The sequence below is a fragment of the Cynocephalus volans genome, chromosome 6 (genome assembly GCF_027409185.1).
Source record: "Cynocephalus volans isolate mCynVol1 chromosome 6, mCynVol1.pri, whole genome shotgun sequence".
Lineage (NCBI taxonomy): Eukaryota > Metazoa > Chordata > Mammalia > Dermoptera > Cynocephalidae > Cynocephalus > Cynocephalus volans.
In genome coordinates this window covers 84,823,863-84,837,540 of record NC_084465.1, presented here as the reverse complement: position 1 = coordinate 84,837,540, position 13,678 = coordinate 84,823,863, and the positions used below count along the sequence as shown (strand labels likewise).

Here is a 13,678-nt window from a genome sequence, read left to right as displayed (position 1 = left end):
ATCCTTCTCTTTTTGGTATTTCCTAACTTTCCATCCAATTCTCCATAATAACAATTATTACCTCCCATTATCACTAATTATGGGTATATTCATTTCCTCAATGAGTCTAAGAGCTCCTCAAAGACAAGGGCTATGTCTTGTTTATTTCTGGGTCCCCGAAAGCCTAACCTAGCATCTGATGCCTAGTATGTATTCAATAAACCCTTGCAAATAAAATAAGCTAAATTGGGAGGAACCAATTATAAAAGTGAAGTAAAAGAAAGAAAAGCCTCAAAGGAAGAGCATCTTTTTCTAAAACAAAGACAATTAGAGGGCAAATGTAGTATGTGCTTAAAAGACTTTAGCATAAGTTGCTTATACAGAATTAGAGCACTATAAAAAACTTTCAATATCAAGAGTTCCTGCTAGTGACAACCACATCCATCAATAGACTGTTCCTCTCTGGGCACCATGCCAGTCGACAAGCCGTCTGCTGGGGAGGGAACAGACAGCAGCACACTTTTGTCAAGATAGTTTATAGTGACTCTTTCTAATCATTATAATAATATCCTAAAAAGCCCAAGAGATCAAAAAATATATTTTAATCAAAGCATTCGACCATCTGCTTCCCCTCCATTTGGCAGAATTTTTCTGGTACAATATTAAAAAGCAACAGAGAGAAGTAAAGAAAACCCTTGTAAAATAAGGTTGCAATCATTTTCCCACAAAGAACTCTTTAAGGAACCCCCTACTCCAACCTAAACAGTTTTCTAATAGAGGTTATTCCCTCAGTTACTCTGTGGCTTAACCCAAGCTACACAAGCATCATCATAAAAAGATGCAGTTCCCCTAAATCATCTGAATACACCAAAAGCTCTTTCATAAATCATAATAAGCCATTCCTGTGGATAACTGTTAAGAATATTTTTGAGGTACACGGCTGAGAGAGAAGAGAGTATGCTAACTTAACTCTGTGCACGTAGTGATTAGAGCACGTGCCATCAGCTTGGTAGACTCAATCAACTTTATTTATCAGCAGTCATTTACAACATTCACATCTGAACACTGAACCACAAAGCCCCTTTAAAACATGCCTTCATGCAAAGTGCTGCTTCGCTGTAACCTTTTCCTGCATTCTCTGAGCCGTGGTGAAAACAGAACACCCTTTGTAGGAGACTCAGTGACTGGGTTGCATTTGCTACTAATTCTGGAGTCCACTCATTCAATCTGTGAGAGTCCCTTCTGTTTAGTTCAACTCCTAGCATCTCTGAGACTCTTCTGGGTGCTGGAGCCAATGAGCAGAAACTGGGAATCATGGCAAGAAGCCCTCTATCACACTGGAACCAGGTAAACGAGAATCTCCAAGCACAAAACTAACCAGATTTTACATGAGTTGATTTCTTTTTGTTCAATTTGACCTTTAAAAAGTATCCCCAAAACACTCCCCTAGCATAGAAAACCCCATAATCACATCTTACATGGCCTATGCATTCACACTCAGCTTGGAATGGGACATATTCCTCTTCTTTGCTGTACATTCCAACTGCTCTGTGTGCACAAACATCCTGACTGTCTTCAAACTGCAGATCTGCAATGCTGTCGAAGAGCTTGGCAAGGTGACGTGTTACCTAAACCAAGAATATTAGAAAAGATAATAGCATTAAAAAAAGAAAAGATAACAGTAAGAACTCTAGATGTATCCTGGTAATCTAAAGATGATGCTATATGAAGTCACAAAACTTGCTTTACAGAGTTACATAGCTGTCTCAAAATATTTTTGCTCAAAATAAAAGTCACTTCTAAAATGCCAGAACTTTAAATGACCTTGATGGAGAAGTCACCAGGCACCCTGGTCACATCATCGGGTGCTGTCTGGTGAATGCTTCCCATACAAGGTGACTACTTTCTACCTGAAGATTGGAGGCTTGCTGATTTCTCTACCTGTGCCATATTCCTGCCATCATCCTGCTGGGACTTTTGTGGTCAAGTTTTTAAAATTCAAATTTATATTATTAGTCTGTACTATAAAAAAGCTATTAAAATATCTGAAAAATGTAAATTAGATAGAATCTTACTCTTTTGGGGAGTCTGACGTTATCATGTCCTTGCTTTGACATTGGTGAGCCCCACAGCATACCTGATACATAAGAAAGGTGGACAGAATTTCCCCATTTTAATAGATAAGAAAATAGAAACTAATTTTGTGAATTCTCCAAGTCCACATTGCTAAAAGTAAGTGGCAGTTCAATTTCAAACCTACAATTGCAGGTCACATCTATAAAGGTCAAGTTCTGGCAGCATAACCTCTTACATCCTAACTTTCACATTCTCCAAAGGAATCCCCTATAAATAGCACATTGAACTCTGTGAGGGTTACAGACAATGTGAGGCCGACCCCGTGGTGCACTCGGGAGAGTGCAGCGCTGGGAGCGCAGCAGCGCTCCCGCTGCAGGTTCGGATCCTATATAGGGATGGCCAGTGAGCAAGCGCGGTGTGGCGGCCAGTAACAAAAAAAAAAAAAAAAAAAAGGTTACAGACAATTTGAAAAATAAAGCAAAGATCAGATTCAAAGACAAAATATCAGCATTTGTTTTTGAAGAATAGAACCTCATTGGCCTCCAAATACAAGCCCAGAATTAGCAACACTCATCTATCGTGTCAGCACAGCCCAGGACAGTCTTCCCCACTGAGGAACCCTGCCCTGTGTCTTTGCCATGGAGGACAGGAGAGGAAGACATGTTTTCTGTAGGCAGACTTTATCAATCCGTAAGTCGCTCCATCATCTCTCTTGGGGTAAACTGAGTAAAGGACACAGATCAGCCGAGAGGAAGTATCAAGAGTGGGAATAAACATTCCCGCCTTACACAGGGTGCAAATAAAAGTTGCTAAGTGAAAAAAGTTTGGTGGTTTCTCAGAAAGTTAAACAGCAATTACCAAAGATCCAGCAAATCACTCCTAAGTCTTTACCTAAAAGAGTTGAAAACAGGGACTCAAACAGACATTTGTACATCCATGTGCATAGCAGCATTATTCATGATAGCCAAAAGGTGGAAAGTACCTGAATGTCCATCAACTGATGAGTGTAGAAACTGTGATACATACAATGGAATACTGTTCAGTCATAAAAAGGAGTGAAGTACTAACACATGCTACAACGTAAACCTTGAAAGCAACAAGCTAAATGAAAGAAGGCAGCCACAAAAGACCGTACATTGTATGATTCCATTTATATGAAACATTTAGAACACGTAAATCCACAGACACAGGCAGCAGATCGGTGATTGCTGGGGGGCTGGGGGCAGGGCATATGCAGAGTGACTGCTTAATGGAAAGGGAGTTTTATCTGGGGATGATGAAAATATTTTGAAACTAGGTAAGAGGTGGTGGTTGACAACATTGTGAATGTACAAAATGTCACTAAATCGCACACTTTAAACAGTCATTTTATTTTATATGAATTTCATCTCAATAGAAAAAATAAATAAAAGCTGCTGATAACCAGAAGATGGTTTAAAGCTATATAACATTTCCCAGAACGTAGACTCCATCTCTGTAACGAGTTTTTCTTGAAACATAGTTTAACTGGACTTGATAACCATATGACAGCAGCTTCTAGAAACAATAGTAACCTGCCTAAATCTTCTGTATGGCAAGACCAAAAGCAATATTGGTAAGGAACGTTTTACATGTGATTTAATCTTTGAAGATTTTAGCCTTCACATTTTTTGCTGTATTTGCAGTTTTAATATTAAAGAAAATCACAGGAAGGAAGTCCTCCTAGTTTAAAATAGATGAGTTTTTGAGACTCTTGCTTACATTAAGTGTAGACTGAGCGGTAGCCAACTGATTACAGCTTGGGTTATCATATTTACCTCTATCCCTGTCCATTACCCAAAGGACGTTTATACTCAGAAAGTCTCTCCTGTAATCTAACAATTTACTCTCACAGCTGGGGTGGCCAGGAAGTGCACAGATGTTGTATGGCTTCTACGGCATAATGGGTTAGATCATACTCAGTTGAAAAGCTGCAGGATAAATGAGACCTCAACCATCAGACACCTTCACGTGTTATTGCTTTGGTGAGAAAATAATCTCAAATGAACTTCTAGCTCTGTTCTCACTCAGTCAGCGACCAGGAAATGAAAAACCTCAGTGGCTTAAAGTTATCCCATTACTTATACCTGGCATAGTTGAAGTTAGATATTTTCATATTCTGCGTTCAATTTAAAGTTTCTGAGGGAACAGGACTATTTTTTAATCAATGTGGATCCTGTTACTCTCAGATTTGTTCTATTTCTAATAAGACTTCTTTATATTTATTAACACACAATTAAAATTCCTTCTTTCTAGTTAGCTGTTTGGAAAGACCTTTTATTCTATAACTGAAAAGAACACATAAAAATCTAACACTTCATAGACCTCTCTTTTGATCACGCTTAGGATAGAGAAAGGATTTGAACACTTAAATATTAAAAAAAAAAGAGCCAATAACCTCATCATAATTTAAATAGGTTTCTAAAAAGTTAGCAACAAAAATTGAAATGTTGTTTCCTCCGTTTCCAGTAAATTAGGAGTAAGGCAGTCCTAGCTTTGCACGGGAATACGAAATCATAAAAATGACCACACCAGCTGAAATCACGCTAAACAATCTTAATTATCAACAAGTAACTTATGATTATGCAATCACCTTTGAAAAATTTTGCCAAAACATTAAAATCTCTCTCATGTTGATTATAAATGTATAGGGAAATGGAAAAAACCATAAAGTAATATTTAATACACCACAATTTAAAACATTAAGCACATTGAAACAAGTGTCTTCATAGAAAACTTATCAAGAGTCATTTGAACAGTGCTTGCCACTTCTTTTCATCTTCTAACTTAAGATATGGAATAAGCATCTTTTCTCTGCCTTGGCAAACTCTCACAGTCCCTTCAAATTTGGATCAACCACCACCATTTATCCTGTGAGTTTTTGATGTCATAAAATTTCTTTCAGAGTTTCTTTAATGTGAAAATTTTGGGGTTTTGGTGTTTTTTGGGTTTGTTTGCCAGTGTCACTTCCTTTGGGACACCTTCATCTTTTCGTTACAACCACTGTTTTCATTTATGCTGCAAAGTTCCCCTGGTGGCACATCTAGACCCTCAACTGGTGCAGGGTCGTCATTACCAGCCAGCTATCTCTTCTGTGACTCCATCTGTGTGTGTTTCACATTTCACTTCTAGCATTACCAACGTTCATTTCTTTGCCACACTTTCAGCTTTGTTACTAATTCCCTTTTCCCATTACGTATTGTTGTAAAATGTCACATGGGTTCACTGTAGGGACAAGGAGGTCACAGAAGTACAAGCTTAGCTGCCTGTGTGTAAACTGAATAACAGATGCACAGGGGCTTTTCACTGACAATTGGAAAGATGTGAAGTAACTGGTCATGATCGGCATCTGTTATGTATGCAGTGATTTTTGTGGACTGAAGTGCTAGCAACGATGTCTGTGCCTTAGGCAATCATTTCCAGTAAACACACCATGGTAACTGAAATTTAAACCATGTTGTTAGGGCACTGGTGTTATTTAACCAATCCTTAGTGACTGAAATTCATACACATGGAAACTGTGCACAGGGAAAACCTCTCGCTAAATGTAAGAATTTATTTATCTACCTGTAAACAAAGTCAAAAATATTTACTCATCTAATTTTAAAATTAAAAATGCAAACCCATACAATGATCAGTTGATCAACCCCCATGACCTACAGCTGTTGTTCACCTAGAAAACAAAGGGAAGGCAGATGAAATTCTTACAGCTTGTAGTGACATTCTCAAACTTATCACTTGCTTTTTGTCTGTGTCTTATGTTATATTTGCCCCATCTACCTAAAAATGCTACTGCTCATCAACTGAGATAAAATATACACAAAGCCACACCATCCCTGGCCCGGAGAACACCCAGGATTCATTCGTATGTATTCACTAACTCATTTATTCATGATGGTGATGATACTCACAATAGTGTTATTTGTGAGAATATAAATAATGACCAAAATGTAAGCAGTCCTGTCTTTTGCAGATATTATTCTCTAGATAAGACAGAATGAGTCCATTATCGTTACATGTGTAAAAATTTAAGCTCATCTGTTGAAATATTAAATAGTTGTGTTTTTTAATTTTAAATAATAGTATTGGTCACTATATAGGGTAATGGGCAGGCAACATTGTTGAGAGTCTAAATCCACAAAGACTTTCTAGAAGTTGGTGAAATCTGTTACGGCACATTCATATAATGAAAACTTTTATACTGCTAAACATCATATTGTAGAAGAATATTCCAACTTTGATTAAGTATATATGTTATGACATACACACAGGTACACATTACAAACTATAATCACTCAAAAATATTATCTAGGAGTAAATCAGTCTCATCTTTTTTCTAGTACAGTTGGCCCTCCTTATATGTAGGGGGTTGGTTCCAGGACCCCCCACGGATACCAAGCTCTGTGGATGCTCAAGTCCTGCAGCTGGCCCTGTAGAACCCTCAGATATGAAAAGTCAGCCCTCCACATACAAAGGTTCCGCATTCTGAGGATACTGTATTTTCAAGCCATTGTTGGTTAAATCTGCATATAACCTACGTATAAGTGGACCCGCACAATTCAAAGGGTCGTGATGTTCGAAGGTCAACTGAATTTCTATTTTTCAAGTTTTCAATAAGGAATGTGCAATTACATAATCCAGATTTACTTTTACCAAAAATAAAATCAGAGTATATATAACATTTTGCAGTTTAATTTTTCACTTAATAGACATATCCACACATCAGTGCATACAGGGCTGGCTCTATTTCTTCCTTAAAATATCTTGCATGCATATATTGTATAGTTTTGTATACAACACTGTATTAGACTGCTTCTGTTGCTTATAACAAAATATCTGGAACTGGGTAATTTGTAAGAAAACAAAATTTATTGTTTACAGTTTCAGAGGCGGAGACGTCCAAAGTCCAGAGAACACATGTAGTGAGGTGACTTGACAGCAATGCAGGGTGTCACATGGCAAGAATGGTGGAGCAGAAAAAGAGCTAACCTCCTCACTGGCTTTCCTTTTAATGCTCTCGGAACCACGCCCATGACCACCATTAAACCATCAATTTATTAATCCATTTACTAGGGCATGGTCCTCACAATCTACTCACCTCTTCAAGGCCCCACCTTCCAATTACCACAATAGGATTTCCCACTCTCTTAACACTGTCACAGGAGGACCAAGCCTCAATAAGTTTTGGGGAATCCATCCGGCACCCAGAAGACTCCTCCTCATGGTGCTCACTAGTTACTACTCCTGTAAAAATGTACATTGTTTTGCAAAAATATGGATATTATCTTTACAAAAGTGAATTCACACAATATGTACTCTTTTGTGACTGCCTTCTATCATTCAACATCAATTCATGCTATTAAGTATAGCACTAGTTTTTTTCATTGCTATGTTGTATTCCATTATATGAATATAACACAACATATTTAACCATTCTACTGTTAAGAGACATTTAGAGACAAATTGCTAGATAATAACACATGATTATATTCATGTTTAGAAGATAGTATTAAACAGTTTTCCTGAGTGGTTGCACCAATTTACGGTCCCAATGATTAGATATGAACATTTCCATTGCTACACTTGCTTACCATCATTTAGTATCATGAGTTTTTAAATTTTAGCCTTTTGGTAGGTTTGATCCTGATAACTGAGTGAGAGCATATGTTTTTTGAATCCCAAACCATGTAAAGGATGGAGGAAATACATACACAAATCAAAAAAGAGAGGAGGAAATGAATACTAGGCAGAGTATTCCAGACTAGTAAAGAGAAATACATCAACTCATGATGTTTTCACCAGTTCTCCCATACTCATTGATGTCAAAACAATACCATAGCTGATATGAAGGTATCTTTAGGAAGGGAAAAAAAAAAAGAAAGAAAAAAGAAAAAGAGAATAGGAAAGACTAGCTCCATGGATTTGTAGTGGGTATTAATCAATTTTTTGCTTTGTCTATAAATTTCAAATAAAATCTTTTACTTTAAATCATTGAATGTATATTCATGTACTTCTATATGTATACGTGAACACATAACTAACATGTATCAATTAGCTTCTGTAATATAACAAACCACCCCAAAATTTAGTGGCTTAAAATAGCAACAGTTTCATAGCTCACAATTCTGTGTGTTGGCTTTTGGGTTGCCTCGGCTAACCCCAGCTGGGCTCTCGCATACATTTGTGGTCTGCTGGTGGGTGATTGATATCTCCTCTCATCTGTGTGATGGTTGCCCAGCTGGTGACTTGGGCATGGGCATGTGCTTCTCGTCATCCAGTACACCAGTGCTGACTCACTTGTGATGGGGTGGTCACAGGGTTCCAAAGAGCAAGAACAGGCAAGCCCCAGCGTACCAGAGCTTTTCAAGCTCTTCCTAACGATACACTGACCAAAACAAGTCATGTGGCAACCAAAATGGAGAAATAGGCTCTAACCTTTGATGAAAACTGCAACACCACATTGAAAGCACATGGATGCAGGGAGGGGAAAAGTTTGTGCCTATTTTTACAGTATTACATGTTAAGTATTTTTCTCAGTTCATTATACACTTTGTTTTACTTGTTACTCAGAAACCAAAGAGACAGTACCTACTGTTTTCCCCTTTGGCATATAAGGAAATTGAGGTTCAGAAAGGTAAGGTAAAAACACAGTAATCAACAGAGCCAGTATTTAAACTCATGTCTATATGATTTCAAGGCTTCTATTCTTTCCGTACCATTCTGCCTTCTGATGGATGTCTCAGGTGCCTGTTTAGTCTAGTTCCATGTAGTTAACATTTCAATGTTCATAATATTTTGGGGTAGATCCAGGTTCCCATCAGGTGTCATCTTTCTTCCACTTCAAGCACTTCTTTTAATATTTTTTGTAGTAGTGCCAGTTTGCTGGTGATGAAATCTTTCAGCTTTTGAATGTCTCAAAACAGCGAAATTTTGCCTTCATTTTTAAAAGATATTTTAACTGGGTAAAGAAATCTAGGTTCACAGAATTTTTCTCCCTCAGGATGTTACAGTTATTGCTCCATTCTCTGCTCACCTTCACTCTTCCCAACGTAAAGTCTGCTACATCATCCTTATGTTTGTTCCTTTGTACGAACGTGGCTTTACGGATTGTTTTTAGATTTCTTTCTTTATCAGTGGTTTTGACCAATTTGAGCAATTTGGTGTAGTTTCCCTCATGTTTCCTGTGTTTGGGCTCACTGAATTGCTTGATTCTGTAAATTTATACTTTTCATCAATTTGGAAAACTTTTGACTGTTGTTTTTCAAATATTTTTTTTGTCTCCTTTCCTGCCCTCCACTTTGAGCATTCTAATTACACACATGGAACTTTCTCATAATTTCCGTATCTCTTCCTGACTTCTTCAATATATGGAATACAGACATAACAACTTTTAATGTCCTCGTCTGCCAATTCTAACATTCACATCAGTTCTAGGTCGGCTCTGGAGTATTGATTTGTCTCTTCTATGGTCAAATATCGCTGCTTCTTAACATGCCCAGTAATCTTTGATGAGGTGGTAGAAATTGCGAACTTTACCCTGCTTGATGATGAATGTATTTTCATTCCTACATTCTTGAGTTTTGTTCTAGGATGCAGTTAAATTACTTGGAAACAGTTTGATCCTTTGGCATTTTGCCATTGAAATCTGTTTGGCAGGACTAGAGCGGCGCCTAACATGGAACTAATTATTCGCCACTGCCAGGAAGATCCTCTCAGTACTCTAACCATAAATGATAAGGGTTTCCAGTCTAGTTGGTGGAAACAAGCATTATTCCTAGCCCTGTGAGAACACTGGGCACTGTTCCCTCTAATCCTCTCAGAATCATCTTTGCTCAGGCTTGGGGAGTTCCCTCACATATATGCTCTAATCAGCACTCTCCTGAATCCCCTCCGTAAGTCCCCAGGGTTCTCTTTCTACAGCCCCTTCCTCTTTGGTATTCTGTTCTACAAACCAAAGCCACTTCAGACTCTGCCTGGGTTCCCCATCATGTGCGATGGCCTGGAAACTCTCTCAAGGCAGCAAACTAGGACAGTCATAGAGCTCACACCATCTGTTCCTAGCCTGTAACGAATCAATGTCTTCCTCTGCCTGATGTTCAGTGTCTAGAAGGCTGCTGTCTTATATATTTTTCAAAGTTTTTGGTTGTTTCAGGCAGGTGAGTAAATCCAGTTCCTGGTACTCCATCTTGGCTAGAAGCAGAAATGTATCTCATTGTTGTTTTCATTTACATTTCTCTGATGACTTATGAAGTTCAGCAACCTTTCACATGTTTGCTAGCCTTTAAAATATCTTCTTTTGAGAACTGCCAGCTTAAGTCTTCTGCCTACTTTTATACTGGATTATCTGTCTTTCCTCCTTTGAAGGAGTTCCTTATATATTCTGCATGAGTCTTTGTTTAATGTACTGCATACATCTTTTCCCACTTTGTGGCTGGCAAGGTTAGTCTCTTAATAGTACCTTTTGATAAAGCAAGGTTTTTAAAATTTTTAACATATTCAAATGCGTTAAACTTTTTCTTTATAGTTAATACTTTTGTGTCCCATTTAAGAAATGAAATTTTTGCTCATCCCAAGATCATGAAGATATCCTCTCTTATATGTTGTACATCATTTCATTATTTTACATTTCACATCTAGATCTACATTTACCTGGAACTGATTTTTAGATACGGTATGTAGAGATTCCCTCTTCCTCCACCCCAGCAAATTAATATCCAATTGACTTGAGAACTGTTTCTCATTGCTGTTTGATTCTCTGAATAATATCCTCCTTAGTGGGACCTGAACTCCAGTTTTTATTTTTTATTTTATTTTTCTCCTTCTTTGAAGTTCCATGAGACTGATGAAAGCTCTGATCAGCTGCTCAGACTCCGGGACACATCCATGAATCACCAAATCACTCAAGGGGAAAAGCAGTACCAAACAGCAGGCAAATCTCTATGCTTTCCTTCTTCTCATATCTTAGCCACTGAAATATTGACTTCTCCTTAATACTTTTTAAATGTTCTTCAATGCATTTAAACAGATTTAGTTAAATATTTTATCGAGCTTTCTAGTTGTTCCCAGAAGGAATGGCACTCTACTGAAAACTAATCTATTATAGCTAGAAGTCCTATCTACTTAACTTAAGCTGGAGCTAAACCAAGTCTGAGATCAGGACAGTTTTAGATTCTATTGAAGGGCCCAGAACTCCTTGCTGGCAGGAACCCACATTTATAACATTTCATTTTTGGATCTCATAATATCAAAGTGATATTTTACTTTAATCTCACATGATATTTTACCTTAATCCCACATTATAATAATGCTGATGTTGTTGTATAAGTTATAAATTGACTTTGGAGAGAAATCCAGTGAATGAGCTACAATAGAATTCTAAGAAATGGCAACACATAAAATTACATACATTGTTATACAATTTGTGATTAACCATATATACTAACCATTCTGAGAGGCTAATCAAGGATAATGTCTGTTAGATATATAATTTATGACATACTTATTTAAAAACTAGATTTTTTATTTTCTTGTCCCACACCTAAATGCCTAAATCTCTAGGTATCAGGCTGCCTTTAAACAAAGGCATGTACTTAAAACTTGATATATGAGCATTCCTAAGTTATGCCAAGCAGAGTAGCTCTTGCTTTGTAACTTCTGTGATAAACTGCACTTTCATGACCAGCTCCTATTTCTCACTACTCAGTTGAATGTAAATAGAGCCAATGGCAAAATGGTCAAAACCATGAGATACATCTTCTGTGTCTGCCACCTCTTTTCCATTTCTTCTTCACCCCCGACTCAGGGGCAAGCCCTTCTTCCACCTTAGGTAGCCCTCCATTTTCCAATTTCTCTAGAAAAGTGAGGATTTTTGATTGATTTCATTTCAACTTAAATTCATTCATCCTTGTGTGCTCTCAACTAACCATTTGCATTTTGAATCTTCTTCTTAATTATCTAAAGAAGAATACCCTCTTGCCAGTGAAGGTTCTGGCATGCTCTGAATGATTACTGAGCTCTACCACCCTGATTCCTAAAATTCATATGCTAAGATACTTTTATTCCATCATGAAGATAACTAAATGGAAGCTCTCTATAAAATCATACTGTGCTGGTGGAATGTGAGGTCTAGATACTTACCCCTTTAAGATCCAGCATTTTTTGTCACCTAACATTAAGCCAATTTCTCACAAGCACATTTCTGAATGCCAATATTTACAGTCTATTAGCAGTATCAGTTGAATGCCATCTGTCTCATTGTGGCAATCTAGTGGATTTCTAAAAAGACAAGTTGGCAGATTTCTTTTTGTGTAAATTGGTGCTGATGCCCCTGAAAGGCATTTTTTGATGCAAACATTAAACATTCCTGAGTATATGTATTTCTGATCTTGTCATTTTAGAGAATTCATCATGGTCTCAATTTCCACGGGTGAAGCTTTCTAGCAAACCACATTAAAACAAGTATTAAAAAAAAAGGATGAAATTAATTTTAATATATAAGGGTACTCAAAAAGTTCAGGGAAAAATAGAATTGAAAAGAATAGTGCTTTTTGAGGTATCCTTATATTTTATGTAATCTGGTATACACAAAATATTATCACTTCAACATGTGATGAATATAAAATTAGTAATGAAACATTTTACAGTATTTTCTTTGTAGTAAGAAGTTGAAACCAAGTGTATATTCTATATTTACAGCCTATCTCAATTTGGATTTTTCATCAGAAATACTTGATCTGTATGTAGGTTTCATAAAATAGGGGCAAAGGTAGATTCACACACCCAAGTTGTTTCAAACACCCTTATGTTTCCCATTAACTGAATCAAATATCAACTTTTAAATTAAAATTAAAATTTATTAAATTAAAAAATTAGTTCCTCAGTTGCCACATTTCAAGTGCGCAATAGCCACATGTGACCTATGGCTACCCCATTAGACAACACAAGTGCAGCTGATTGCATTGAAATATCGAAAGCCTGTTTTTCTTTAGTGTAGCTCCATCATGGAGAAGCTTCTCAGAAGCTAATCATCATGGAGAAGTTAAATATCTCACCTTGGATGAGGGAAGAAAAATGTGCAAACTCTTCTAGGATGGAAAGATCTTTCACATCACTAAGAATTTGTGGCTAAAAACATCTTGACTACCCAAAGTTGTTAGCTATTTTAAGGTACTATATGACAACCTAGAAGGGCACAAAAGGGTAAACTGATGTCATCCTGTCTGACTTTAACCACTACACTATTTCTGTTGAATAATACAAATGTATTGTCTTAGACTGTTTTCTGCTGCTGTAGTGGAATACTACAGACTGGGTAATTTATAAAGAAGAGATTTATTTGGCTCATGGCTCTGGAGGTTGAAAAGTCCGAGAGCCAGGCTCTGGCAGCTGAGAAGTCCAAGAGCCAGGCTCTAGCATCTGGTGGGGGTCATCCAATGGTGGAAGATGGAAGGTAGAAATAAGCACATGAGCTGACTTATCCTTTCATCAGGAGCCCACTCCTGAGATAACCAGCCCATTCCTGTAATAGCAGCATTAATTCATTCACCATGGCAGAGCCCTCATGGCCTCATCACCTCTTAAAGTTCCCACCTCTTAATACTGTTAC

At 37.3% G+C, this 13,678-nt stretch overlaps 1 protein-coding gene across 1 annotated transcript in view; it reads right to left on the bottom strand.

Annotated features, from left to right (window-relative positions):
* Window positions 1-13,678, bottom strand: part of DNAH11 (dynein axonemal heavy chain 11) — a 315,191-nt gene that overhangs the window by 215,087 nt on the left and 86,426 nt on the right. Inside the window, exon 29 of the mRNA XM_063101058.1 lies at window positions 1,458-1,607. Within this exon, the coding sequence (XP_062957128.1) occupies window positions 1,458-1,607 (150 nt within the window). The remainder of the gene's footprint in view (window positions 1-1,457; window positions 1,608-13,678) is intronic.